A 27,634-nucleotide genomic window follows, 5' to 3' on the forward strand; every position below is an offset into this window, starting at 1 on the left:
CTCATCATCACTGGCCATCAGAGAAATGCAAATCAAAACCACAATGAGATACCATCTCACACCAGTTGGAATGGCGATCATTACAAAGTCAGGAAACAACAGGTGCTGGAGAGGATGTGGAGAAATAGGAACACTTTTACACTGTTGGTGGAACTGTAAACTAGTTCAACCATTGTGGAAGTCAATGTGGTGATTCCTCAGGGATCTAGAACTAGAAATACCATTTGACCCAGCCATCCCATTACTGGGTATATACCCAGAGGACTATAAATCATGCTGCTATAAAGACACATGCACACGTATGTTTGTTGCGGACTATTCACAACAGCAAAGACTTGGAACCAACCCAAATGTCCAACAATGATAGACTGGATTAAGAAAATGTGGCACATATACACCATGGAATACTATGCAGCCATAAAAAATGATGAGTTCATGTCCTTCGTAGGGACATGGATGAAACTGGAAAACATCATTCTCAGTAAACTATCACAAGGACAAAAAAACCAAACACCGCATGTTCTCACTCATAGGTGGGAACTGAACAATGAGAACTCATGGACACAGGAAGGGGAACATCATACTCCGGGGACTGTTGTGGGTTGGGGGGAGTGGGGAGGGACAGCATTAGGAGATATACCTAATGCTAAATGACGAGTTAATGGGTGCAGCAAACCAACACGGCACATGGATACATATGTAACAAACCTGCACATTGTGCACATGTACCCTAAAACCTAAAGTATAATAATAAAATAAAATAAAATAAAATAAAATAAATTAAAAAAAAAGAAAGTAAGATGTTTGCCAGGCATGGTGGCTAACGCCTGTAATCCCAGCACTTTGGGAGTCTGAGCGCATGGATCACTTGAGGTCAGGAGTTCGTAAACAGCCTGATCAACATGGTAAAACCCCGTCTCTACTAAAAATACAAAAATTAGCTGGGTGTGGTAGCGCATGCCTGTAATCCCAGCTACTCGTGAGGTTGAAGCAGGAGAATTGCTTGAACCCAGGAGACACAGGTTGCAGTAAGCCGAGATCATGCCACTGCACTCCAGCCTGGGTGACAGAGTGAAACTCCGTCTCAAAAAAAAAAAAAAAAAAAAATGTAATAATGTATTGCTAATTGTGTGGTACTTTTAGCAAATGATCTGAAAAAAAAAAAAAAATTAAACGTTTGTTCTGTGTCAAATATTTGATTCTTGGTAAGCCAAAGAAGACTTCTCCCTGAAACAGTATCTTTCAGTCACACTGTTGATACGGCAAGAAAGATAACTACAGAAACAATCTGACATTGCTTGAATAACAAGTGGAAATCTCTTAGTACTCAGGTGGGAGGCCTGTGTGTGTGTGGACAACTCATTAACAGCAGCCAGGTTTATGGAGGAAAGCTACACAAATCTTGGTTTGCATCTTAGCCTTATCAATTACTCGTTCTGTGTATTTGGACAAGTTACTTAATTTTTTGGAGCCACCATTTCTCCATAATCAAGTGGCTAAAAGTACACCTACCTTGAAGACTTATAGGAAGATCAGTCATATATAAAGCACTTGGCCGGGCATGGTGGCTCATGCCTATAATTCTAACACTTTGGGACACCACGGCGGGAGGACTGCTTGAGCTCAGGAGTTTGAGACCAGCCTGGGCATCATAGTGAGACCTCATCTCAAAGACTAAAAAAATACTATATTAAAAGATGTATAAAGTACTTGGCACACAGTAAGTGCTATATCAATGATAGTTTTACTGTTAGCGTCACATCCAGGAAATTGATCAGGAAAAGGGAAGTAAGCCCAAATAATATCAACTTTAGGTAGTAATTAATTGGCATAATCACAAACTGTAAAATCGATTTTGGAATATGTTACTTTGTATATATTGGCCACAAATGAAATTTCATCCAAGCCAGTACAGTGGCTCATGCCTGTAATCCCAGAACTCTGGAAGGCTGAGGTGGAAGGACTGCTTGAGACCAGGAGTTCAAGACAAGCCTGGGCAACATAGCAAGAGCCCAGCTCTGAAAAATAAATTTTAAAAATCAGCCAGGCATGATGACATGTGCCTATAGTCCTAGCTACAGAGGAGGCTGAAGCAGGATCAGGATCGCTTGGGCCCAGGAGTGAGGCTGCAGTGAGCTATGATTACAGCACTGCGCTCCAGCCTGGGTGACAGAGCGAGACCTCGTCTCTAAAAATATTTTAAATGTAGTCCATTGTTTATTGAATAAATGAAAGAATGAATGCCTTGCTTTGTTCTTAAAGTCCTTTTGTCCCCAAAATGGGTTGTTATAACTAAAATGTTTTTTTCACTGGCATTGTCACGAGGGTTATTTTCAAAGACCTGTGAAGAGCAATACCAAATCAATGGTCTTGAGCAGAGTTGTTTTTCTAGACTTAAGAGAGATTTTGCCTGAAATTAAGAAACAGTTTCTTGAGTAATAAAATATTACTGAAGGAGCAGTTAAGGCTGTCATCCTTAGATATTTTTAGGAAGACAAAGAATTCTCTATGCTGAAAATGTCATCATCTGTGGAAGCCAGCCTCTAGGATAACCTCCAGTGATGCTTGCTTCCTAGCATTCAGACCCTTCACTAGTCTTCTGCTCAAATTCAATCAAGGGTGGCTCTGAATATGGCAGAGGTGATGTGTGAATTCTGAGGCTAAGTGATAAAAGGCATTGCAGCTCCTGCTTTGGTCTCTGAACCACTTGCTCCAGGATAAGCCAGTGACCATGCTGTGAGGACACTCAAGGAGTCCTGTGGAGAGCCCCATGTGGCCAATAGCTCAGGCCAAGCTGCCAAGAACGTGAGAGAGCCACCGTGGAAGGGGATTCTCCAGTCTAGTCAAGACTTTAGATGACTACAGCCCTTGCCAACATCTGACTGAAACTTTATAAGAGACTGACATAGAACCGCCCAACTGATCTACTTTTGAATTCCCAACTCACAGAAATTGTGAGAGATAATAAATGATTTTTATTGTTTTAAGCCACTATGTTTTGGGGTTATTCATTATGCAGCAATAGATATCTAATATGTTACCAATAACAAATAATGAGCCAGGTGTGGTGGCTCATGACTGTAATCCCAGCACTTTGGAAGGCCAAGGCAGGAGGATCACTTGTGTCCAGGAGTTTGAGACCAGCCTGGGCAACATAGCAAGACCCTGTCTCTAAAAAAATAAAAATAAGCAAATAGTTATTGCTGCTATACAAAATATCCTGCTCATGGGCTGAACCATTCAAAGTAATTTCTTGCTTTATAACTTTAACGTTTTAACAGCTTGACATGTCATTAACACTATGTATTTTCTTATATCATTCTTATGAGACAAGAAGAATCAATTAAATATTTAATGAACATCTGTTAAGTTCAAGGTAGTACTCTAATTTCTAGAAACATACAATTTACCAAGACTGAATCACAAAGACACAGAAAATCTGAACAGACCAATTATGAGTAAGGAGATTGATCCAGTAACCAAAAACTTCCCAATAGAGAAAAACCCAGCAATATTCTGGCTTGTTTTCAGGTCACATAAATTTTTCACCTTTTACTCAAGATTCCTGTGAAGAGGAAAGACTCTGAGTTTTTAGCTAATTTTTTGAGGTCTTCCTTTGGCAGGGCTAGTAAAAAACAAAAAAGAAAGGAAAGGAAAAAAAAGAAAAGCCCAGACCAGATAGCTTCATGGGTGAATTCTACCAAGCATTTAAAACTGAAGAGAAAGGAACACTTCCAAACTCATTTTATGTGGCCAGCATTACCCTTGCATCAAAGCCAGATAAAGATACTACAAAGAAAAGAAAATTATAGGCCAATATCCCTGACTTCTGGCTCTACAGGCAAAAATCCTCAACAAAATATTAGCAAACAAAATTCAATGCCACATTAGAAGTATCACACACTAAGATCAAGTAGGATTTATTCCTGAGATGCAAGGACAGTTCATCATAGGTGAATCAACCAATGTGATATTTCACATTAACTAAACAAAGTATAAAAATCATATGATCAATTCAGTAGATGCAAGAAAAAGCATTTAATAATATTCAACATCTTTCATGATAAAAACTCTCAACAAATTAAAGGAATATACCAGAGTAATTAGGCAAGAAAAAGAAATAAAAGTCATCCAAATCAGAAAAGAAGTTAAATTATCTCTGCATATGACATAATCTGATATATAGAACACTCACCTGGGCACAGTGGCTCACGCCCATAATTCCAGCACTTTGGAAAGTCGAGGCAGGAGGGTTGCTTGAGCTTAGGAGTTTGAGATCATCCTAGGCAACATAGCGGCACCTGTATCTACAAAAAATAAAAAAATTAGCCGAGTGTGGTGGCGTGGGCCTGTAGTCCCAGCTACTTCAGAGGCTGAGGTGGGATGATCACCTAAGCCCAGGAGGTTAAAGCTGCAGTGAGCTGTGATTATGCCACTGCACTCTAGTCTGGATGACATAGCGAGACCCTGTCTCAAAAGAGAGAGAGAGAGAGAGAGAGATTGAAAAGGAAGGAAGGAAGGAAGGAGAAAGAAAGAAAAAAATAAAGAAAAAGAAAGAAAGAAAATGAAAGAAGGAAAGAGGGAAAGAAAGAAAGAAAGAAAGAAAGAAAGAAAGAAAGAAAGAAAGAAAGAAAGAAAGAAAGAAATTAGAACAAACCAATTCAGTGAAGTTGCTGGATACAAAATCAACAAATGAAAATTGGTTGCATTTCTATACACTAACAATAAACTACCTAAAAAAGAAATTAAGAAAACATCTTATTTATACTAGCATCAAAACCAATACAATAATTACGAATAAATTTAACCAAGCAGGTGAAAAATCTGTACGCTAAAAACAATAAGACATTGATGAAAGAAAATGAAGACACAAATAAAGATATGTTCACAGATTGAAGAATTAGTATTGTTAAAATGTCTATACTCCCCAAAGCAATCTAGATTCAATGTGATCTCTATCAAACGCCCAATGGCATTTTTTTCATAGAAATAAACAATCCCAAAATTCATATGGAACCACAAAAGTCCTCACATAATCAAGACAATCTTTTTTTTTTTTTTTTTTTTTTTTGAGACGGAGTCTTGCTCTGTCACCCAGGCTGGAGTGCAATGGCGTGATCTCGGCTCACTGCAAGTTCCACCTCCCGAGTTCATGCCATTCTTCTGCCTCAGCCTCCCGAGGAGCTAAGATTACAGGCACCCATCACCACGCCTGGCTAATTTTTTTGTATTTTTAGTAGAGACAGGGTTTCACTGTGTTAGCCAGAATGGTCTCGATCTTCTGACCTCGTGATCTGCCCACCTCAGCCTCCCAAAGTGCTGGGATTACAGGCGTGAGCCACCGCACCTGGCCAATCAAGGCAATCTTGAGAAACGACAACAAAGCTAGAGACATCACACTCCCTGTTTTCAAATTATATTACAGAGCTATTCTAATCAAAACAGTGTAGTACTGGCATAAAAACAGACACAGAGACCAATGGAAAAGAATACAGAGCTTAAAAATAAACCCACACATATATGGTCAACTAATCTTTGACATGGGCATCCAGAATACACAATAGGTAAAGGATAGTGTCTTCAATAAATAGCGTTGGAAAAACTAGGTATCTAAGGTATCTACCTGCAAAAGGGTAAAATTATATCCTTACTTTACACCCTTCACAAAAATTATATTGAAATGGGTTAAAGACTTAAATATCAGGCCTGAAATTATAAAACTCCTAGAAAAAAATATAGGGGGAAAGCCACTTGACATTGGTCTTGGCAATGATTTTTCAGATATGCACCCAAAGTACAGGCAACAGAAGCAAAAATAAACAAGTTGGACTACATCAAACTAAAAAGTTTCTGCACAGCAAAGGAAACAATCAACAAAATGAAAGGGTAACCTATGCAATGGGAGAAAATATTTGCAAACCATATATCTGGTAAGGAGTTAATATCCAAAATATGTAAGGAACTCATACAACTCAACAGCAAGAAAACAAATTGCCCAATTAAAAATTGGGCAAAGGATGCAAATAGACAGTTTTCCAAAGCAGACATAAAAATAGCCAACAGATACATTAAAACAAACTCAACATAACGAATCATCATGAAAATGCAAGTCAAAACCATAAGATATCACCTCACACCTGTTAGAATGGCTATTATCAAAAAAATGGCCAGGCGGGGTGGCTCATGCCTGTAATTCCAGCACTTTGGGAGGCTGAGGTGGGAAGACTGCTTGACACTGAAAGTTTGAGACCAGCCTAAGCAACACAGCAAGACTGTCTCTATTTAAAAAAAAAAAAAAAAGACAAGCAATAACAAGTGTTGCTGAGGGTGTAGAGAAACAGGAGCCCTTGTACACTGCTGGTGGGAATATAAATTGATACAGCCATTATGGAAAAATAGTATGGAGGTTCCTCAAAAAATTAAAAATAGAACTATCATATGATCCAACAATTCCACTTCTGCATTTATATCCAAAGGATTACTCACAATAGTCAAGATACAGAAACAATGTGTCTGTCAATGAATGAAGAGATAAACAAAATGTAGTAAATACAGACAATGGAATACTTACCCATAAAAAGGAAGGAAATCCTGACATTTGTGACAACATGGATAAACATGGAGGATGTTACATTAAGTGAAATAAGCCAGACACAGAAAGACTAATATTCTATGACCTCACTTATATGGAGAATCTAAAAAAGTTGAACTCATAGAAGCAGAGAGTAGAATCATGATTGCCAGGGTCTGGGGGGTGGGGAAAATGGGGAGATGTTTATTGCACATTTATCAGCAATTAAAATGTTTCTTTTGGGAGCTAACCTATGAGAATGCAAAGGCATAAGCATGATATAATAGACTTTGGGGACTCGCAGGGAAGGCTGGGAGAGGGGTGAGAGAGAACAGACTACACACTGGGTATAGTATACACTGCTCAGGTGACAGGTGCACCAAAACTCTCAGAAATCAGTACTACAGAACTTATTCCTATAGAAACCACCTGTACCCCCAAAACTATTGAAATAAAATTAAACAGTTTCTTTTGCTAGTTTGGTAGATGAAACACAGAATATAGTTTATTTTGCATTTGATTACTAGTGAGCTTGAGCATTAAAAAAGAATTATTTGAGTTTTATATTTCTTTTGGGACTTATATATTCATGTCCTTTTATTTTTGTTGGTTAGTAAGAGATCTTGATATGTTAAGTACATTAAACCTTTGTCTGACATATATTACAGATATCTTTTCCCCAGGATGGCATTTTTTTTTTATTATTATACTTTAAGTTTCGGGATACATGGGGCAGGTTTGTAAAAATACGAAAATTAGCCAGGTGTGGTGGCACTGGCCTGTAATCCCAGCTACTTGGGAGGCTGAGGCAGGAGAATCACTAAAGCCTGGGAAGCGGAGGTTGCCTTGAGCCAAGGTCACGCCACTGCACTCCAGCCTGGGGGAAACTCCAGCCTGGAGGAAAGAGTGAGACCCTGTCCAAAAACAAAACAAAATAAAACAACCAAAAAAAAAAAAAAACTGCCTTGTATCATTGTTAACAGAGTTGATCTTATCCAATTACACTCTTGAGTATAGGGTACAAGTGCACAATACCTAGTCATTAAAATTAGATTAGTGAGATTTCTTTTAAAAGGTAGTGATGATGGCAGCTCTAGTTTTAGAAAAAACGAAAACAGGCAATTCTCTCATTTGTTCAACAAACATGGCTGCGCCATCCAATATGAAAAGATTATAACTGTAAAGTGAACCCTAGTGTACCCTAGGGATCTCACCACTTGGGGAAAGGCACATGTAAATATATGCGATTAAATAGTGTGACTAAGAAGCATAAAATAAGTATGTACAAAGAAAAAGAAAGGAAAAAACTATCGAGTAGTGGGTAGTGTTCCAAAGTAGTGGACATATAAGTATGAGCCGGGTTCATGGGGTTTCTTAAATGCCAAAGGAACTTGTAATTAATCTAAATGACAATGTGCACAATTTACATTAATGTATCCTTCATTCTGGCCAGGCGTGGTGGCTCACACCTGTAATCCCAACACTTTGGGAGGCTGAAGTGGGAAGATTGCTTGAGCCAGGAGTTTGAGACCAGCCTGGCCAACAGGGTGAAACCCCGTTTCTATTAAAAATACGAAAATTAGCCGGGTGTGGTGGCGCTGGCCTGTAATCCCAGCTACTAGGGAGGCTGAGGCAGGAAAATCGTTTGAATCTGGGAGGTGGAGGCTGCAGTGAGCCGAGATCTCACCACTGCATTCCAGCCTGGGCTACAGAGCGAGACTCCGTCTCAAAAAAAAGAAAAAAAAAAAGACAACTTTTTAAGGAAGGTTAATGTAGTTTGGGCCAGGGGCTCTGCTTATTAGCTGCAGGGCTAACACAAACCTGGGAGAACTAGAACAGGATACAGGTGAGAGTTAACCGATGGTGTGTGATGTGATGAAAACTAGGCAATGGGGACGAGATCAACCTTTACCCGTCAGTCTTCTAATCTCAACAAATCACTTCCCTGAGTTGTTGTAGAAGCTGTCAGAAGTGACTAGGGTCCCTGCTGTGAGTGTGAGCACAACTCCAGGCACTTCCCCATCTCTCAGCTGGCCCAGCGAGCCCAGGCCAGGTGTTCTGGCCAGGGCCGACGTCACGTTTGCATGACGTCACCAGCGCTGACGAACCTCACAGGGAGGGGCCTGTCAGCTCACCTCAGAGCGCAGACAACTTCTTAGAGCAGGGAACTGGCCGCCTCCTATTCTACCCTGACGGTCCGAATAGTCAGAGCTGCAGGAGCCGAAGCGCCGAAGGAGCTCAGGAACCGCTACCTCCCTCTTTCCTTGGCCCTTATCAGCTTCTTCTGTAAGGCCCAGGAACGACCCGGCAGCGGCGCGCTCACAAGTCCGCCGGTGGAGGCGGTCACGCGCACGCACGCTTGTGCGCAAGCCCGTTCCTTCAGAACCCGGAAGTGCGAGGCCGAGGAGAGCCACGTGGGTCGAGCTGGGGCGCAGCTCGCATGGGGGAGTCTATCCCGCTGGCCGCCCCGGTCCCGGTGGAACAGGCGGTGCTGGAGACGTTCTTCTCTCACCTGGGTATCTTCTCTTACGACAAGGCTAAGGACAATGTGGAGAAGGAACGAGAGGCCAACAAGAGCGCGGGGGGCAGCTGGCTGTCGCTGCTGGCGGCCTTGGCGCACCTGGCCGCGGCCGAGAAGGTCTATCACAGCCTCACCTACCTGGGGCAGAAACTAGGTACCTCCGCCCCGCCCCCCGAGCCCCTTGAGGAGGAAGGAAAGGGGGTATATTCCCCAGTCGGCAGTGGCTTGGGTTTCCTGTCTCTGTGTCACTTCTAGTCGCAGGCTCGACTCGGCATTCCCAGGTCTCCTCCCACCGTTCCTTTCCTTCCCTGGGCTTCCACAAGCCCCGCCCACCGGCCTGCGCTGCTGATAGATTGGCGAACTGGGTAGATGCTCTTTGTAGGGCTGTGACCCAAACCGAAGGGTTTGCCCTTTTGCCTCGTGCATGGATTGATGCCATAAATGAGAAGTTAACCAAACTATGTCTTCATTGTTTTAATTAGTGACGCTGCAGCCAGAAGAGCAAAACTTTGCAAAACAACCTAGTTCTATTACTGAACACTGTTGTGTGGCCTCTTAAGATTAAGGCCCGAGAGTCACATTTGGAGTCCTACCCCGTCTTCATAGTGCCCCAATACATATTTAATGACTAAAGAAAATAAATGAATACTGGGCAGGAAAGGCAAGCAATATGCCTAACACTAGCAAGAGGAGACTTAAGGGGAAAATGGTAAACACCCTTAGCACCTCATGTACATCTTGCCTCTGAAAATAAGATTCAAGAGCTGATTCAACTGATTTTTACTAGTAGAAGCAATAAGTATAAGTAGATGAGAAGGAAATGGTAGATGTAAAAGGCATGGATTATGCATACAAAATAATATTACTGCTTAATTGTGACAAATAAATATATTTGAATCCTAGGGGTTTTAGAGTCAGTACTTTGACCTGTTTTAGACTCTTCAATTTTCAGAAGCATGAGGTCTGATGTGAATGAAGGACACATATATAAAATACAGAGAATAGAAATGTAAAATTGGTGTAGATTTCATTTTGATCCACCGCCCCCGTTCCCTAACCAGCCCCCTACTTTCCTTATATTTTCTGAAGGTGACCATGTACGTCTTATTGAGCTTTCAGTAAACACTCAAGAGACAGGGTTTCCTGAGATTGTAATTGCTGTAGCAAGTATGTTGATTTATACATACTTATTTAGTAGGCTAATTTATTAGCAAAAACTGGTCAGATAGTTTCACTTTAGTTTTTTCCTCCTCTTTTTACAATGGCATTTCTCACAAATTTGCAGTTGCTGCTATGGTGTTATTATTCCCCTTTCTATAGATTAGCAAATTATATATGCAGTTATGTTGGGTAGATGATAAAGTCGAAACCAAAATATCTGCCCTCGAACTGTCAGATTGAGTTTGCATTCATATAACTTATTAAAAATGTGTATGAAAATTATAATTTATGTATAATATATATACAGATATGTTTTTTATATATGTGAAAATGGGGTGGATTCTAGCTGTAATACTGAAGGTAGGTAATATTTAGGCAGTTTTAGTTGTTTTTAGACTCCCCCACCTCAAAGAATGGTGACTGATTCAGGTGCCATGATTCTTTGCTTTTTTTTTTTATTAACTTATCCAGGGAAATTTGATGAAAGCTGTGTACTCACTCTCCAGAAAAATATATATGTACATATAATTTTGCATATAACATGAGTGGGTTCAGTTGAATTTTCTAAAGTCTATTTATTGACTCCATTTAAAAAAATCTGCTACTCTAATTTTAAGTTGAATGAGCCAGGTTTTTATGTAAACAGAACTGGCTGCCCTGTGTGTAAGAATGTGTATATAAGATCTTCACTGTCTCTCACTTGGGTTCTGTAAAGTGGTCCTCAATGTGTAAATTGATTAGTTCTGCTTGAACCCCAGCTGGCATGGGTGAGCATGAGGGCTATGCCTTGAAACTGACCTACACAACATTTGGTGCTGTGAAACATGCCCAGGCACCGTTAGGTTCCTAGGTGGGCTCCTCACTTCTGAGTAAATATTCTGAAAATAGTATATTTAATGCTACATAACTTATTTACACGTACAGTAAACATAAGTTCCAGAATTTAAATTTTATCTTTGCATATTTTTTTTGGTACTGGAGTGTATATGTTATCAGTGTGCTTACAATATGACTTCACAATTATCAGGTTTACTGTCTATTTTCTTAAAAACTTAAGGAGAAAACTTTCGTGTTGCCATTTAAAACATTCCCATGTTCTCCAACTACTTCGCTCATTAGAACATTTATATAGTTTTCTTCACAAAGCAAAACAAAAAGTTTATGCATGCTTTTAAAAAATTTAAAACATAATTCTGAAAAGTTTTTTTAGCCTTACTGAGATATAATTGGCAAATAAAATTGTATATATTTAAGATGTACAACTTGATGTTTTGATGTATGTATCAATTGTGAAATGATCACCACAATCAAGCTACTTAGTATATCCATCACCTTACTTAGTTATCTTCCTTCCTTCCTTCCTTCTTTCATGTGTATATTGTCAGACTACTTAAGATCTACTCGCTTAGCAAATTTCAAGTAAAAAGTGAGTCTTTTTTTTTTTACCTCTCTTATGGATGGTATTTATTTGAGGCCTTAGCAGAGAATGCTGATTAAAGAAGCAAGCAGGGCCTTTAGACAGAGGATAGACCTTGACAGGGAGCTTTCTGTTCCTGTCTTGACCCTGTTACTGAAAAACTTCGAGTAAGGCCCTTATCTTGGTTCCTTCTCTTTCCTTTAAGAGAGAATAATACCTGTTTGGGGAAGGATCAGTGATTAAAATATGCTGACTCAATGCCCGTGGAGAATTTTAGAAGGTCATACTTTTCTTCCCTTTGTTTCGTTACTGGAGAGTTTCCTCAGCCTCGGGTTGCTGAAATTTAACATAGTAGAAAATGACTTAACTTGAGAACTGATGTTTAAAAATTATTATTAGCAAGAAGTTGGAGAATAAAATGCCCAAGATGTTTTACACGTTCCTTTAATACACTTAAAATTTCATGACATGAGATAAACTGTTGAAATCTTGAGAAATTATGAGCATTTATAACTTAGAGCCTTCTAAAAGTCATTCAAAGTAATCATATTTTATAAATTCAAAATATTGAAAAGAGAAAGAAGTTGGATGTTTCTGATTCCTTGTTTTCCAGCATGAAGAAAGGTCAGTCCCCACTGGATATTCCAAACCAAGATAGTGAACAGATAGGATTGGGTTCCTAAGAGCTTTGAGAAAAGAGAACTGTTTGAAAGAAATGTGTTGATGGTCTATCTCTTCCTTAGAGTAGTTTCACTTTACTTGGTTTCACATACTGGTGATTAGCGTTTATCGATAAGCTTTTAAAGGTATTCTTTGTATTTATGTAGTGTTTCCATTCCCCCAGATGAGGGTAATCTGATGAAGTTAGGTATCTTTTTTTTACTCCCATAAGTCCTAGAGACAGATAATATCCCTTTTTCAATGCGAAGTTAAAATTTTCACCAAGGCCACCCTGTTTAATAGTACTAGATAGCTCTTCTTTTTGTAGTACTTGAAGCTCCCAATTCACCACAGTTTCAGAAGCTCAATTATGTATTAGGAGTTTTAAAAAATGTATCAGTTATAAATAGAAGGGAAAGAAATTAGTATTATAGAATATATTCTTTGTTCCAGGCACATTACACACCAAATGTTATTTCATTTTGTTTTTTTTAGCTCTATCACCAGTTTTATGTTAAAAATGACAACTAAAGCTCAAAGTGGTTCAGTAGTTTGCACATCAACATAGCCTGTAATCGTGGGAGCTGGGGTTTGAAACCAAGTCTTTCAGACCTCCACAGCTTTTAGGTTTTATGCGATACTCTTATTACCCTCCTAAGCTGAGAGGTTTTATCCTAGATGTGGTCACAGAGGTCTATTTATGTTGTACCCTGCACTCTACAAAATCAGCAGAGCTAAACTGAATATGGGCATGGGAGGAAGGCAAACCCTGCAGGGAACTGTTCCGTATGGGATATTGGTGTCACAACTGGTCCACCTGTACCCAGATGGACTTTGATCGTATTAGTTGGAGAAATGATGTGCCAGCTACTCAACCTGTTTGGAACAAGCTTGTCCAACCCGTGGCCTGCGAGCCACATGCAGTCCAGGATGGCTTTGAATGCGGCCCAACACAAATTCATAAACTTTCTTTCTTCCTTTCTTCTTTTCTTTTCTTTCCTTTCCTTTTTTTTCCTTCCCTTCTTTCTCTTTCTTTCTTTCTTTCTTTCTTTCTTTCTTTCTTTCTTTTTTTCTTTCTTTCTCTTTCTTTGTTTCTTTTCTTCCTTTCCTTTCCTTCCTTCTTCTTTCTTTTCTTTTCTTTTGATGGAATCTTGCTCTGTTGCCCAGGCTGGAGTGCAGTGGCACAATTTCGGTTTGCTGCAGTCTCTGCCTCGCGGGTTCAAGCGATTCTCCTGCCCCAGCCTCCCGAGTAGCTGGGATTACAGGCACCCACCACCACGCCCGGCTAATTGTTTTGTATTTTTAGTACAGACGGGGTTTCACCATGTTGGCCAGGCTGGTCTCGAACTCCTGACCTCAGGTGATCCGCCTGCCTCGGCCTCCCAAAGTGCTGGGATTACAGGCATGAGCCACCATGCCTGGCTAAACTTTCTTAAAACAATATGAGATTTTTCTGTGCATTTTTTTATCCTCATCAGCTATGGTTAGTGTTAGCATATTTTATATGTGCCCCAAGAAAATTCTTCTTCTCCTAATGTGGCCCAGGGAAGCCAAAAGATTGAACACCCCTGGTTTAGACAGTATATTGGAAAAACACTTCTCAAAGTATCAGTAGTTTGTCTGGGGTGTCAGAAATAAGTAGCGTAACCAACTGTTCAAATTTGCCCAGGCCTGAGGTATTTCTAGGATGTGGGACTTTGTTTTAAAACCGTATAAAGATTTCCTGAGAAGCTAGACTTCTAGTGCTAAAACCTGGAAAGTCCTGGGTAAACTAGGACAAGTTGGTTACCTAGTAGTAAGGGAAGGAAGATTCATTTCTTGAAACATAAACCGAGCAATGAATTAAAATCAATATTGTAAAATGGTTCATTTATTAAGAGGATATTTTACAAATGCCTTGATACATTTTTATTCCTAATTACAGGTATATGTTTAGAATAGTAAATTCATTGAAGAGAAAATTTAAACTCTTGTTCATCTCCGAGTTTTTTTATGTATTCCTGGAAATCACTGTTTTAAACCTGCCCTGTTTCTTTTTTTCTTTACACTTTCCTAATGTCTTGCCTCTGGCCCTTTGGTGGGTGCAGAATTGCTTAAGGGAACATCCATGAAGCTGGCTGTATACTTAGAAATATAATTAGTCATGTGTACATACAGAAGTGAGTAAATGGTATCTATGCTATTTGATCCTTTTTGGCTATGTAAAGGTGTTTTTGGTTTTATTTTTTGCTGATTTCCTTTGGAATCCCCTGGTTACAGCAGCAGTTATTTATAATTGGTTCCTGGTCTTAATAATTCACAATATGGTGCTTATTATTTATAACGTATAGTGTCAATCTTGTCAAGAGTGCTAAGATTTTCTTTATTCTCCTGGGATCCCAGTAGTCTGTTTCCTTGCATAGAGGGAATATATGTGTATGTATTCAATTTTCTGGTATGATCTAAAAGATAAGATTCAAAGGAAAATACAACTCTAAAGCAGAAACAAAAAATCATGACATATCAGGAATAACAATAGTGTTTCATAATTTGTGTGTTCTTTTGCTTTGAATACATCTATGTGAAAGGTAGGCTTTTTAGTTCCGGTTGGTGTTATTTGCTAGGTTAGTTATGCTCTGAAGTAAATCTGAATCCTCATTGAGTTAGAGTGGGGGAGAATTGGTACATGGGTAAGCAAATTGTACACAGGTCCATTGCTACAGTAATGAACTCTATCAGGTATTTGTTTAGCTTATTCCTTAGGGAAATTATGAATCATAAAGTATTTATTTATGTCTCCATCATAGGAGACAGAGAATATGGTAGATGAAAACTTACTGAGCTCAGTGGGTTTGGATTCTTTGCTTTTGCATGCTGGTAGGTGTTTGGTACTTACGGTTTCTCCTTCTTACTTGTCATGTGCTTATGTCGTTTGCCTGCCAGGGGGCCAGTCTTTCTTTAGCAGGAAGGATTCCATCCGCACCATCTATACTTCGTTGCATAACGAGCTGAAGAAGGTGGTGACTGGCCGTGGTGCCCTGGGTGGGACTGCTCCTCACGTGGAAGAACTCCTTTCCCACCTGTCAGAGCAGCTCTGCTTCTTTGTTCAGGCTCGGATGGAGATCGCAGACTTCTATGAGAAGATGTACACCCTCAGCACACAGAAGTTCATCAATGCTGAAGAGCTCGTTGGCCTTTTGGATGCCATCCTGAAAAAATACAGCTCCAGGTCAGTGTGGGGAGGAGGGAGGGAGAAAACGTGGCTGTCCTATCAGTCCCACACAAGCTCAGAGTTTTTCTCCACACTCTTATGAAAATCTGTGATGAAATAACTGTGAAATAAATAACTGGATTACATTTTATACATATACATTAATCAACAGGTATACATTAGGCACCTTCATTGGTCTTATTAACACCACACGGCTGCTAAGCAATAGCAAAAGACCGAGAATGAAGTAATCATAAAACTTGTATTATAACCGATTTTGCTGCTTAGGAAAGAGTTCACACAACAAGAGAATTATATATAAAATAATAAGAATTTCTTTTTTCTGGAAACCAAATTGTAACATAGTAAAATATATGAAAATACATATTTTTTTGAGATGGAATCCCACTGTTGCCCAGGCTGGAGTGCAGTAGCATGATCTCAGCTCATTGCAACCTCCACCTCCTGGGTTCAAGCAATTCTCCTGCCTCAGCCTCCTGAGTAGCTGGGATTATAGGTACACGCCACCACACCCAGCTAATTTTTGTATTTTTTTTTTTTTTTTTAGTGGAGACGGGGGTCTCACCATATTGGCCAGGCTGGTCTTGAACTCCTGACCTGAAGTGATCCACCTGCCTTCGCCTCCCAAAGTGCTGGGATTACAGGCCTGAACCAATGCACCTGGCTGAAAATAATGTGAATTTTTAACAAATTATTATTCAAATAAATGTTGTCCCTTTTAAAGTAATCAGTGACTTATCTGCTTGTTCCTTCGAACAAGCCATTCTTTAACATGTGTTGGAAACTCATTTGTAATTCCTTTTAGAGTTTCTGCCATACAGTTTAGGTTTCATTTTAAGTATTCTTAGTGGAGGCAGACATCCACTAAGTGCCTGTAATCTCCTGGGTTCAAGTGATTTTCCTGCCTCAGCCTCCTGCGTAGCTGAGATTACAGGCACACGCCACCATGCCTGGCTAATTTTTTTTGTATTTTTAGTAGAGATGGGGTTTCACCATGTTGGTCAGGCTGATCTCGAGCTCCTGACCTTGTGATCCGCCTGTCTCGGCCTCCCAAAGTGCTGGGATTACAGGTATGAGCCACCATGCCCAGCCGAGTTGAGCTTTTAACGGCAGGTAGGATTTTGAAAGCAACTGTAGGAAAGAAGACGGCAGGTGTTTTGAGATGAGAAGATATTTCAGAATACAAAAAGCCTTCAGGGTTTTGGTACTTGCAGTTCTTTCTCCCTTAAATGTTCTTACTGTAGTTATCTTCTCATCTTTAAGTCTTCGTTCAAACAGAGAAGCCTTCTCTCACTATCCTACTAAAACTATTCTGCTTTTAGTCACTATCTTATTCTCCTGATTTATTGCCATCTGAAGTTGCTGTTGTTTGTTTAGGGTGTTTTTTCTTTCCTTTTCTCAAAAACTAGAATGTGAGCTCCATCACAGCTGCTGTGCCTTTAGCACCTGGAACAGAACCTAGCACATAGTAGATGCTGAATAGATGTTTGCTGAATAAATGAGTGAATAGTTGTGTTCCAGGTTGAAAATTTGTACTTAATTTGGTAAGTAGTGGGGAACCATGCAAAGTTTTGAACCAGGAGTATCCTGTTCTTAGACTAATTACTGTGGCACTGTGTGTACAATGGGATGGTGAAGAGAGAGGTTACAGGAGAAAAGGTTAGTTTAGCAGGCTATGATGGTAGCCTAATAGACAGAAGGAGGGCCTCATGGTTGCAAGACAGTGGGAAAGGAGATGCTGACAAGAAGTCTATAAGTCTTGTCAACAGGATGGTGGGAATAATGAGAGGTTGCTGTCAAAGATGGTACTTAGGTTTTGCCCCTCCAATGATAATATTGTTTACAGAATTGAAAAGACAAGAGGAACTGAAGAGGAACTGGTTTAGAAGGAAGGTAGTAAGCTAAAATTGGGGCAAGTTGAGTGTGAGTTGCTAGCAGATTTTCGAGTAAAGATTTAGCAGGCAGTTGGAAGTGGGGGTCTAGAGTTCAGACGAAAGGCCAGAAATAAAACAACTTGGAAGTAGATTCATACAGTTTTATGGTTTAAAAACTAAAATGTTATTGTTCTTTAATAAAACAGCAATTGATTTTTCACCTTGTAGGAAAAGGGGGAGAGGGTGGAAATATTTATATATACCTATTCTGAAGGAAATGAGCATGTATTGAGCAACTACTGTGTGCCAGACACTATGCAAGACCCTCTTCTCTGTTACCTGATTTGAAGTACAGGTATAAATAGTGCACCTTTTATAGAGTCCCAGAGAAGTGGAACACTTTGCTTAGAGTCACACAGCTTAGCTCTGTGACTTCAGAGCCCATATTGTTTTGTGTATGCATCATTGCTTGTTATTAAAAATTGAGATTTTTTTTATCTAGTCCAGATAAATAATTTCTCTTTGCTGATCATTTTGTAAGTCAATAAATTAGTTCTTCAGAAGACCTAGGAAGTATTTACTACATTCTCTTGCTAGGAATACGAGTTGTGTGCTACCTACAACCACGTACATACATAGTCTTTCTGAGCATAAGATAGTTTGATTAATATATTATTATGTTACTATTCTTTCTTTCTTTTTCTTTTCCTTTTTTTTTTTTTTTTTTTTTTTTGAGATGGTCTCGCTCTGTTGCCCAGGTGGGAGTGCAGTGACATGATCTCAGCAAACTGCAACCTCCACCTCCAGGGCTCAGCGACCTTCCCACCCTAGCCCACCAAGCAGCTGTGACCACAGGTGTGCACCACTATGCCTGGCTAATTTTTTCATTTTTGGTAGAGACAGGGTTTCTCCATGTTGCCCAGGCTGGTCTCAAACTCCTGAGCTGAAGCAATCCACCCGCCTCGGCCTCCCAAAATGCTGGGATTACAGGAGTGAGCTACTGCGTCCAGCCTATTCTTTCTTTATAAAAGTTTTCCTCTAATTTTTTATTTTGAAATTTTTAATGCTATAAAAAGTTGCAAGTATAGTATAATGAACATAGTTACCATATGATCAGCAATTCTACTCCTAGGTATATATCCAAGAAAAATGAAAACATATGTCCACACATAAAACCATTGACATGAATGTTCATAGCAGCATTACTTACAATAGCCAAAGGGCAGAAACAACCCAAATGTCCATTGACCAATGGATAAATGGATAAATAAATGTGGTATATCCATACAATGGAATATTATTCAGCAAAAAAAGGAATGAAGTACTGACACATGCAACAACACGGATGAACCTTGAGAACATTATGCTAAGTGAAAGAAGCTAGTCATAAAAGACCACATGGAAATCACATAATTTCCATTATGCGAAATATCCAGAACAGGCAAAGTCATAGACACAGCAAGTAGATTACAAATTCATAGTCACAGAAAATGGTTGCCAGGAGTTGGAGGGGAAGGAGGAGTGATTGCTAATGGGCACAGGATTGCTTTTTTGGGGACCATGAGACTTTTCTAAAATTGATCATGGTGATGGTTGCATAATTCTGCGAATATATTAAAACCATTGAATTGTACGCTTTAAAAGGATGGTACATGAAGTAATTAACAGTAAAGCTGTTACTAAAAAAAAATGACTATACAATGAACATATAACTATCCTTCACCTTTGTTCACAAATTGTTAACATTTTGCCACATTTGCCTTATCTCTCTCTGTATATGATTGTACTTCCCGGAGTTATTTGGAAGTAAAATGCAATCATCGTGACACTTTCCTCCTACATACTCAGATTTTGTCTTCTAAGAACCATACATAATCATAACACAGTTTTGAATGAAAAAAACAGTTTTTACATTCAGGAAATCTAACACTGATTTTCTGCCATTGTATAATACATAGTCCATGTTCAGATTTCCCCAGTTATCTCCAAAATGTTCTTTATAGTTGCTTGTTATTTTTTATTGTCATAGCTCTTTGATTTTTGTGGCATATTCTAAATTTTCTTTTTTTTAAAATTGTTTGATATATAATATGTTCACATGCGTCAACATTTATAAAGTGTAACACAGTGGAAAGTCGTCTTCCTTCCCCTTAGCTACTTAGTTCCCGTCTTTAAGAGGCAACTAAAGTTAGCAGGTTTTTTTTTTTTCTTTAAGATTGAGTCTTGCTGTGTTGCCCAGGCTGGAGTGCAGTGGCGTGATCTTGGCTCACTGCAACTTCTGCCTCTGGGGTTCAAGTGATTCTCCTGCCTCAGCCTCCCAATTAGCTGAAATTACAGGCATGCGTCACCACGCTTGGCTAATTTTTTTTGTATCTTTAGTAGAAATGGAGTTTCACCATGTTGGTCAGGCTGGTCTTGAACTCCTGACCTCAAATGATCCTCCCACCTCAGCCTTCCAAAGTGCTAGGATTGGTGTGAGCCACTGTGCCCGGCCTAAAGTTAGCAAGTTCTTGCTGTCATTCCTGAGAAATAGGCTTTGCATATAAATATATACTTACTTTTTTTAAACATTTAAAAATTTTGTATTTTTGGAAATATTCTTTTATTTCTTCCTGCAATCTGATTAGTATGTTTTCTTTTAATAACATAGTTTTTTGAAACCCCAAAACTGAAGTACAGTTAAGGATATGATTCCTAAGGGGAAGAGATATGTAGTGATTCTCAAATGCTAATGTAAAAGTGGTTTGCTGAACTCTTCGGGAAGCTTAAGAAAAATACCCATCCCTGAGCCCTTCCTCCTCTGCCCTAAGAGGGTAAAATTTAGTGTGCCCAGAAACCTCTGTTTTCAAAGTTCCCTGTGATAATGATACATGGTCTGCACACAAAAAAAATTGGGGAAGAGAAAGATGTCAGCTCCAGGATAGAATAGGTACTGAACCTTACTGATGTGTGTGTGTACACATGTATGTGTGTGTCTCCTAGGACTGATTAGTATTAATTGTTTTCATTTTGTTAGATTTGTGCCCTATCATCTTTATTTATTTTGAGATGAGGTCTTGTTCTGTCACCCAGGCTAGAGTTCAGTGGTGCTCTCTCAGCTCACTGCAGCCTCAACTGCCTGGGCTGAAGTGATCCTTCCACCTCAGCCTGCCAAGTGGCTAGGACTACGGGAGCATGCCACCATCCCTGGATAATTATTTTAATTTTTTGCAGAGACAGGGTCTCGCTATATTGCCCAGGCTGGTCTTGAACTCCTGCATTCAAGCCATCCTCCTGCCTCGGCCTTCCAAAGTGCTAGGATTACAGGTGTAAGCCACACACCCAGGCCCTATCATCTTTAAACCTTCTTTGAAACACCCCACTTCCCAGAGCGTTAGGAGTTTCTCCCTTTCCCTGCAGACTTAATTTTCAAAGTTCTTAGGGCAGTTCTTAGTTGAAACCCTCATCCTCTGAGTGGATATTGATGGAGTTGGATGGAACTGGATTACAGTATGGACAAGAGATGTCTTTTGTTTGTTTGTTTGTTTTTTTTTTTGAGACGGAGTCTCGCTCTATCGCCCAGGCTGGAGTGCAGTGGCGCAATCTCGGCTCACTGCAAGCTCCGCCTCCCGGGTTCATGCCATTCTCCTGCCTCAGCCTCTCCGAGTAGCTGGGACTACAGGCGCCCGCCACCACGCCCGGCTAATTTTTTGTATTTTTAGTAGAGACGGGGTTTCACCGTGGTCTCGATCTCCCGACCTCGTGATCCGCCCGCCTCGGCCTCCCAAAGTGCTGGGATTACAAGCGTGAGCCACCGCGCCCGGCCGAGATGTCTTTTTTCATCTACAATTTCCATCTTCCACCCATGCTGCCTTTCTCTAATTAATAGGGAATGACTGATCACAGACCCATCCTAGCCTGAAAATGATCTAAATTAGAGGCTTTGGGTTAATTTGAACAACATAAATTCTTTAAGGAATTCTGAAAAGTTGAACTTCTGTATAATGATTTTCTTTGGGAAGTGGGATTCCTTTATGTATCAACTAACATGATTTTGCCCTTTGCTAGGTTAACGTGCTTTTTTCTGTAGACTTTTTGATCTGGCATCTGTGCTACACCAAACATTTCTCCTTTATGGTTTCAGTGTTCTAGAGAAATAATTCATATTTTGGTATTCTGTTGTATTGAAAAAGTTAATCCTCTCCCCAAAGGATCCATTTATCTTTCAGGGAATGTCCCAGTGTAGCTGATCCATGTCAGAACTCTTATAACAAATTTTGTGAATAGTACTATGTTTCAAATGCTGAAATACTTTTGTATTAAGAAATTAATGAGTGTGATGAATAGCATGGAATCTAAACCTCTGCCCTTGATTTAACATGTAGGTCCTATGTGAGTTATTGCAATGTCTAGTCTGCTTTCACAGATGAATGGAAAGTATATTTTGTTTTTTTTCTTCTGGAAGCCAGTTGTGTTCACAGTAGAATGGTGTTAAAAAAGCCTTCCTTTTTGGTAAATTTATAACTTTTTTTTTTTTTGAGATGGAGTTTCGCTTTTGTTGCTCAGGCTGGAGTGCAGTGGCGCAATCTTGGCTCACTGCAACCTCTGCCTCCTGGGTTCAAGCGATTCTCCTGCCTCAGCCTCCAAAGTAGCTGGAATTACAGGTGCCTGCCACCACGCCCAGCTAATTTTTGTATTTTTAGTAGAGACCGGGTTTTACCATGTTGGCCAGGCTGGTCTTGAACCCCTGACCTCAGGTGATCAACCCCGCTTAGCATCCCAAAGTGCTGGGATGATAGGTGTGAGCCACTGCGCCTGGCCAGTTTATAACATTATTAAGCATTTGTAAGTTCTTGTTTAGGAATCACAGTCATTTGTGATTCTGCATTTCAAATTGAATTATTAACAAATTGGACTATATTAATATTATAATTATTATATAAGTTTAATTGTGTGCCATTTAGCAGAAGAAACATTAACTTAGCTTGTATAGGGTCACAGTATCTGCTATTCCTTGAGTACTTTTGAGGAGCAATAGAACTTGGGTTTTTGTTTTTGTTTTTGTTTTCCAAAGAAGCACCAATGGAACATTTTCTGATTCTGCAGAATTTTTTACACATTTGTTTATTGTTTTGTGGGTATAAAAGAAAATTCTGGCTAATTTTTCTGTTTCATGGTTAAAACAAATTTGCAAGATAGATTGTAAATGCATATTAATATTTACTCTCCTAAATCAAAACTATAATATTAAGAAATAATACTTTTAAAGAAAGAAGAAAGCCATCACTTAGGCATTCTAGACCATTAAAAAAAATCTCTACGGTATGGCAATAATAAACCATTCCATGATTTTAATTGTTAAATAATAATTTTATAGCTAGAATTTAAATAACATTAAAAAATTGATCTATACATATTTGTTTGCATTTTAGGAAGCACACTTTCTTGATCTGAATACTTTAATTCACAAATTTCTCACAAAAGGCAGAACTACAATTTATTTCGCCCTTATGCCCACTTTTTGTCAAAAAAAGATTTTTGATGATAAGGCTGTTAATAAGACATTTTGTTAGTTGCATGTGTATAGTTAACAAGGTTAATTATTGCTCAATGAAAATTTCACAAGCAAAACTAGTAGTAGTGCAATTTCTGTGGAATGCACTCTCTCCTAGGCATTTGACATGCTTAGATTTTAATAGTGAAGACTCAGGCAAGGTCTTCCGTGATAGTGCCCCAGCCTATCTTTTCAAATTCATCTGCTACCTCCCATCAAATGCTTTACATTGCAGCCAAATTCTTAGTACAAAGAAAGAAACTTAAAAGGGCCAGGTGCAGTGTCTAATGCGTGTAATCCCAGCACTTTGGGAGGCCAAGACGGGCGGATCACTTGAGGTCAGGAGTTTGAGACCAGCCTGGCCAACATGGCGAAACTCCATCTCTACTAAAAATACAGAAATCAGATATGTGTGATGGTGTGTGCCTGTAATCCCAGGTACTTGGGAGGCTGAGGCAGGAGTATCACCTGAACCCAGTAGGTGGAGGCTGCACTGAGCTGAGATCGCACCACTGCACTCCAGCCTGGGCAACGGAGTGAGTGAGTGAGAGAGAGAGAGAGAGAGAGAGAGAGAATCAAAGAGAAATAATTGAGGATTTTAAGCAGAAGTCCAGTCATTGAGGATTTTAAGCAGAAGTCCAAAAACAGCCCCATAGTCTAATGCTCAATATGTTCCTCATAAGGATTTGCCATTTCCTACCTCTCTGCTTAGGCTGTTGTTATTTTTATGCTCAGAATGTCCTTTTATTGTTCTATCATGTATCAGTTCGCTAAAAGCCACAATAAGTCTGCATAGCAGACTTCCAAATTTACACTTGTGTGTTTGCAGGCCTACTAGGGCTGGCTGACCTGAGCAGGGTTCAAGTGGGTAGCTCTGCTTAACACTGTTTGTCTCACTGGGGTTGACTTTTTACTGTGAGCTTTGGGTTTAGGTCTGCTCCACATGTGTTCATTCTGAGCCCAAGGTTGGAGGGGAAGTAGCTACCCAGTAGCAATGTCCAAAGTGCAAAAGTATGACCTAGCTAAGCTCATTTTAAGCCTTTGCTTGCATCCAATCTGTTAGCATCTCTTTGGCCAAAGCAAGTTACTTGGCCCAGTCCATATTCCATGTGTAGGAAAGGAGCTGCAAAGTTACAAAACAAAGGGTGAGGAATCATGAATGGGAGAAGACGGGCTGGAAAATCAAGCCCCCATCTTCGTATGGCAAAATCCTGCCTACTCTTTCCCCCTGCTTTTTTATTTTGTTAAAAAAAGTACGTAATATCAAATTTACCATCTCTCTCTCTTTTTTTTTTTTTTTTTTTTTTTGAGACAAGAGTTGGCTCTATCACCTTGGCTAGAATGCAGTGGCCTGATCCCAGCTCACTGCAACCTCCACCTCCTGAGCTCAAGCAATTCTCCTGCCCTCAAGCAATTCTCCTGCCTCAGCCTCCCGAGTAGCTGGGATTACAGGTGCATATCACCACACCTAGCTAATTTTTGTATTTTTGTAGAGATGGGGTTTTGCCGTGTTGCCCAGGCTGGTCTTGAACGCGTGAGCTCAAGGGACCTGCCCATCTTAGCCTCCCAAAGTGCTGGGATTACAGGCATAGCCACCGCCCCCAGCAAATTTACGATTTTAACTTTTTTTATGTATCCAGTTCAGTAGTGTTAAGTATATTCACAGTCTTTTGTAGTAGATCTTTAGAATATTTTCATCTCGCCTCACTGAAACCCTGTACTCATTGAGCAACATTTCCCCCACTCCCAGCCCTGGGCAACTACTGTTCTATTTTCTGTTTCCATGAGTTTGACTACTCTGGATACCACATATAAGTAGAATCATACAGTATTTGTCTTTTTGTGACTGGCTTATTTCAGTTACCATAATGTCCTTGAGATTCACCCATGTTGTAGCATGTGACAGGATTTACTTCTTTTTAAGGCTGAGCAATGTTCCATTTGTATGTATGTACCACATTTTCTTTATCCATTCGTCAGTGGGCATTGGAGTTGTTTCCACCTCTTAGCTATTTTAAGCATCATGGCTCAATTCAAATGCCATCTCCTCTATGGCTTCCACAATCTTTTGACCAAAAGGAATTGTTCCGTCCTCTGAAATGTTATTTTATTCATAATAAATGTATTAGTTTCTACTTTGTATTCATTATAAATACCTCCTTCTGCCATGGAAGGTCCAGTGGGGCAAATCTCTGGGTAATTTTTTATATCTTCAATGTATTGGTATTTAAGAGTTAGTAAACAAGTTGTTTTAAATGAAAAGATGTTACAGATTTTGTTTTGTCATGGTAAAATATACATAACATAAAATTTATCATTTTGGGTGCAGCAAATCACTGTGGTACACATATGCCTATGTAACAAAGCTGCACGTTCTGCACATGTGAAAAAAATTTTATCATTTTGGCCCGATGTGGTGGTGGCTCACACCTGTAATCCCAGAACTTCGGGAGGCTAAAGCAAGAGGATTGCTTGAGGTTAGGAGTTCAAGACCACCCTGGGAAACATAGCAAGACCCTGTCTCTACAAAAAATTTAAAAATTAGCTGGGTGTGGTGGTGTGTGCCTGTAGTCCCAGCTGCTAAGTGGGCTGAGGTGGAAGGATCCCTTGAACCTGGAAGGTTCAGGCTGCACTGAGCTGTGCAGTGAGACCCTGCCTATAAATAGATAAATAAATAAACAAATAAGAACATACACCTTTTGGAAAGAACTCCATGGTGCAAATTTGCAAAGGAGAAAGGCAGTGTTTCTAAAGTGGAGTTTTGTGTTGCATTAGAATATTAACACAAATCTATTCATTTTATATTTTCCTCTATTCTATGGAGCGAGCCTGCCTGCCTGCCTGCCTTCCTTCCTTCCTTCGTTCCTTTGTTCCTCCCTTCCTTCCTTTCTTCCCTTTTTCCCTCCTTCCTTCCCTTTTTCCCTCCTTCCTTCCTTCCCTTTTTCCCTCCTTCCTTCCTTCCCTTTTTCCTTCCTTCCCTTTTCCCTCCCTCCCTCCTTCCCTTCCTTCCCTTTTTCCTCCCTCCCTCCCTCCCTCTCTTCATTCCTTCCCTTTTTCCTTCCTTCTTCCTTCCTTCCTTCCTTCCCTTTTCCCTCCCTCCCTCCCTTCCTTCCCTCCCTTTTTCCTTGCTTCCTTCCCTTTTTCTTTCCTTCCTTCCTTCCTTCCTTCCTTCCTTCCTTCCTTCCTTCGAGCAGATGTTCTCTGCAAATAGTTGTTAATTTATTCTGTATTAAGACTATTCAGACTCTTTCAAGCTTGCTGCCGTAGCTTAGGTGGATATTTTTGGATTACAACCATTTAACAGAGCCTCCTATGATACGAGTTGTGAATAGCTATGAGGCACATGGCAGAGTGGAAATAGGGAAATGATACATCATAATGCTAATCTCTTAAGTCTTGGCAGACTAACATTAACATGAATTTTTAGCTCTTCTTGAGGTTGAAAAATAGTTTCAACATTCACATTTATCTTTAATAAATGTTGAGCACTTAAGCACTTTTAGTGTATGTTATGGAAGAGCTTGTTCGGAGTTCTTTCTGAAGGTTTGGACAGGGAATTTATGTCCTCTTAAGGAGAGCATTGGATATAAATGATGACTTTCAGCTGAAAGCAGTAGAAAGATAACAATAGTGTTATTTGTACTAGAATTTTCTCTAATTTCATGTCATTAATCCTGTGATTAACAGTCTTACTATGTTGCTAGTTCCTGGGCAAATTTTCCTAATAGCCATGATTATAGAAGATTGTGATATTTAATGCTTATAAGTGTCAAGGGGCCTAAAAGCTAAGGTGGTAGGAGGCTTTCTTACAATTCAAAGATTTTGAGACTTATTCTATAACAGGGTTTTGCATATGTGCATTTAAAACGTTTTTTAAAATATATAGTATTTAAGTAGTTTTTTTTAAAAAAGTGTTATCCTTGTATAGGGGACATGCTAATCTTCTCTGTATCATTCCAATTTAAGTATATATGCTGCTGAAGTGAGCTTTTTTTTTTTTTTTAAGACAGGGTCTCACTCTGCTGTCCATGCTGGAGTGCAGTGGTATGATCATGGCTCACTGCAGCCTCAACCTCCCAGGCTCAAGCAATCCTCCCACGTATCTAGGCCTACAGGCACACTCCACCAGGCCTGGCTAATTTTTTTATACTTTAAGTTTTTGTAGAGACAGGGGTCTCACTGTGTTGCCCAGGCTGCTTTTGAACTCCTGGGCTCCTGATGATCCTCCTGCTTTGGCCTCCCAAAGTGCTAAGATTACAGGTACGAGCAACTGCTCCCAGCCTGAACTTTCTTAGTGTTCATTCTAAAATATATAATGTTTGGAAAGTCCAAATTAGTTAAACACGTAAGCTAGAAGATTTGAGATCTGGTTTATCTTTCTGATTTTTTGTGTATTTATATATTTTTTACTTTAATTTTTTTAAGTTCTGGGGTACATGTGCAGAATGTGCAGGTTTGTTACATAGGTAAACATGTGCCGTGGTGGTTTGTTGCACCTGTTAACCCATCACCAAGGTATTAAGCCCAGCATGCATTAACTCTTTTCCCTAATGCTCTCCGCGGCACCTCCAACAGGCCCCAACAGGCCCTAGTGTGTGTTGTTCCCCTCCCTGTGTCCATGTGTTCTCCCCCTCCCTGTGTCCACGTGTTCTCATTGTTCAGCTCCTACTTATAAGTGAGCACATG

The 27,634-nt window shown here is 39.8% G+C and overlaps 1 protein-coding gene, 2 non-coding genes and 1 pseudogene across 5 annotated transcripts in view; 2 read left to right on the forward strand and 2 right to left on the reverse strand.

Annotated features, from left to right (window-relative positions):
* LOC116480806 (small ribosomal subunit protein uS17-like) overlaps nucleotides 1–9,016 on the reverse strand; it is a 165,197-nt pseudogene extending 156,181 nt beyond the window's left edge.
* LOC116481388 (U5 spliceosomal RNA) lies at nucleotides 3,512–3,627 on the forward strand. Its single transcript, XR_004251545.1, has one exon. It is a non-coding gene; the product is annotated as a U5 spliceosomal RNA (small nuclear RNA).
* The window catches only part of KICS2 (KICSTOR subunit 2), a 30,429-nt gene continuing 11,747 nt past the window's right edge, over nucleotides 8,953–27,634 (forward strand). For 2 of the 3 annotated variants that reach the window (XM_032173163.2, XM_058426661.1), the window contains exons 1-2: nucleotides 8,987–9,246; nucleotides 15,253–15,538. In XM_032173163.2, coding sequence (XP_032029054.1) covers nucleotides 9,012–9,246; nucleotides 15,253–15,538 — 521 coding nt within the window. In that variant the 5' untranslated portion in view covers nucleotides 8,987–9,011. Of the gene's footprint in view, nucleotides 9,247–15,252; nucleotides 15,539–27,634 lie in introns of all 3 variants that reach the window. The other variant, XM_058426660.1, reaches the window with a different exon arrangement.
* LOC116481420 (U6 spliceosomal RNA) lies at nucleotides 26,832–26,938 on the reverse strand. The gene has a single exon (XR_004251573.1). It is a non-coding gene; the product is annotated as a U6 spliceosomal RNA (small nuclear RNA).

Source organism: Hylobates moloch, unplaced genomic scaffold (assembly GCF_009828535.3).
Source record: "Hylobates moloch isolate HMO894 unplaced genomic scaffold, HMol_V3 SCAFFOLD_13, whole genome shotgun sequence".
NCBI lineage: Eukaryota > Metazoa > Chordata > Mammalia > Primates > Hylobatidae > Hylobates > Hylobates moloch.